The 2,086-nt window shown below is 28.4% G+C and overlaps 1 protein-coding gene across 1 annotated transcript in view; it reads left to right on the top strand.

Annotated features, from left to right (window-relative positions):
• The window catches only part of LOC106460719 (ryanodine receptor-like), a 210,205-nt gene that overhangs the window by 32,555 nt on the left and 175,564 nt on the right, over window positions 1–2,086 (top strand). Inside the window, exons 23-25 of the mRNA XM_022387498.1 lie at window positions 251–328; window positions 1,032–1,194; window positions 1,321–1,394. Coding sequence (XP_022243206.1) covers window positions 251–328; window positions 1,032–1,194; window positions 1,321–1,394 — 315 coding nt within the window. The remainder of the gene's footprint in view (window positions 1–250; window positions 329–1,031; window positions 1,195–1,320; window positions 1,395–2,086) is intronic.

The following is a 2,086-nucleotide window of genomic DNA, read 5'->3' as shown; positions in this document are numbered from 1 at the left end:
GTGATGGGGATTCGAACCCGCAGATTGTGAGTTGAGTGCCCTAACCACCTGGCCATGCCGGCATAGCTTTTATACTGCACAGTTTATGTCTTGGTTTTCTTTTTCTTTCCTGTGTTTGCTTCACACTTTGTATTATGAATTTGCATATTGAAATTAACTGATGCAGATAAGTATATTACAATTATAAAAAGAAATGATATCCTGTTGGGTGTTTTTTTTATAAAGATTTATTTTAATTAATAATCTATAGGACAATTTTGGCTCTTGGATACCATATTACACTAGACAAACCTCCTGCAAGAATCAAGACTCTGAAACTCCATAATGAGTGAGTGAAAACTTTGCTTTTAATAATTATGTGAAATACTAAGGTTTTTCAAATAAATCATAAAATGTTGCTAGAATCATATTAACCCTTAAAATATACTTTTGAATTACTTTAGTTTTAGTTATTTCAATGAATACCATAAAGATTAAAGTAAATATGCTATTAACTTCACTGATAATAAAATGAAATAAAGAAATATGCATAGGATTATTTCTGTAACAAGCACTTGTAATCTCAGATATGTTTTTTAAAGCACACAACTGATAACAAAACCTTGTTGAAATTGCTATTATGTTGAACTTATATTAAAGTTTTTCTTTATTATCCATTCAAGCCATCTCCAAGCATTATTAGAAAATATGAGAGTTTAGATATCTAATATTCATATTTAAATTTTTTGAGACGTTAGTCATATTCATTAGAACTTAGTTATTTATATTTTGAAATAACTGTAGTTAATCTTGAATATTAAGTTACAAGTTAAATATATAACTCAGTGTTGCAGAAAATAGAAACACTGGATAGGAATTTTGATTGTAAAGAGATATCTGTTTTTACAAAATAATTTAAATATTAATGAAGAAAGGAAATTAAATTACATAAAGAACCAGAGAATACGGTTTAACAAATAAAATTATTTATAATGTATTACATATCCTTTGTGTTAATTTTGTTATTGTGTTCTGTCTAATGAATTTTTCAGTCCATATCTTCAGTCAAATGGTTACAAACCAGCTCCCCTAGATCTTAGTGCTATAACACTTACTCAGAAAATGGAGGATCTGATCGATCAGTTAGCAGAAAATACTCACAAAATCTGGGCAAAAGAACGTACTCAACAGGGCTGGACATACGGACTGAATGAGGTATGTTATGCAGTAGTTTACTTATTAATTTTTAATTATATTCTCATCTTCCAGGATTTTTATGCAGGGCTAATATCAAAATCATAAATTGGAGTACTAACTGTAAATTTTATTGTTTTTCATTAGGATTCCTTTCTTAGACGAAGCCCACATCTCTTGCCTTATAAGAATGTAGATGAAGTAATAAAAAAAGCAAACAGGTGAATAACTCTCTTATTTAATATTTTCGACAACATGTTATGATTCTTGATACTTTTTTCCTGGTAAATAATTTTACTATTTTTTAAATTCTGAATAATTGTACATGGTAAAACATTTATAGAAACAAAAATTGTTGGCATTAAATGGTGTATTTAAAACAATATGGGTAATTAGAATAATAATTTTTACTAGCTTTTATGCTTCAAAATTACAATATAATACCTAAACTTTTTAATATGTGGTGTTTGAGTTTAATAACTAAACTGAGTAATGTGTCATAAAATAGAGAATCACTTAAAAATAACTGTTTGTCAATCATCTTATACCCCCCCCCCCACCCACCACCACCACAGCTGTATGTCTGAGGACTTACAATAATAAAAACTGGGTTTTGATACCTGTGGTGGGCACAGTACGGATAGCCATTCCATTGTTTTGCTTTGTGCTTAACTATAAGCAAAACAAACATATTATAAGAAAAGTAAAATATTTAAAAATCTAAAACAAAACTAGTTAAAAAACATATATGTTTAGAGAATCACTTTAAAAACTATGTTATTACTTTGGGTAGATGAACTTGTTTTAAAAAACAATAATACTTATGTTATCCAAAGTGTGTATAGCTTAAAATGACCATTGTGTTGGCTTATCAAAAACAAACAGTAGATGAAAGTAAAATGGGTACTCTCCC

The sequence above is a fragment of the Limulus polyphemus genome, unplaced genomic scaffold (assembly GCF_000517525.1).
Source record: "Limulus polyphemus unplaced genomic scaffold, Limulus_polyphemus-2.1.2 Scaffold822, whole genome shotgun sequence".
NCBI lineage: Eukaryota > Metazoa > Arthropoda > Merostomata > Xiphosura > Limulidae > Limulus > Limulus polyphemus.
This window is presented reverse-complemented; position numbering and strand designations above follow the sequence as displayed.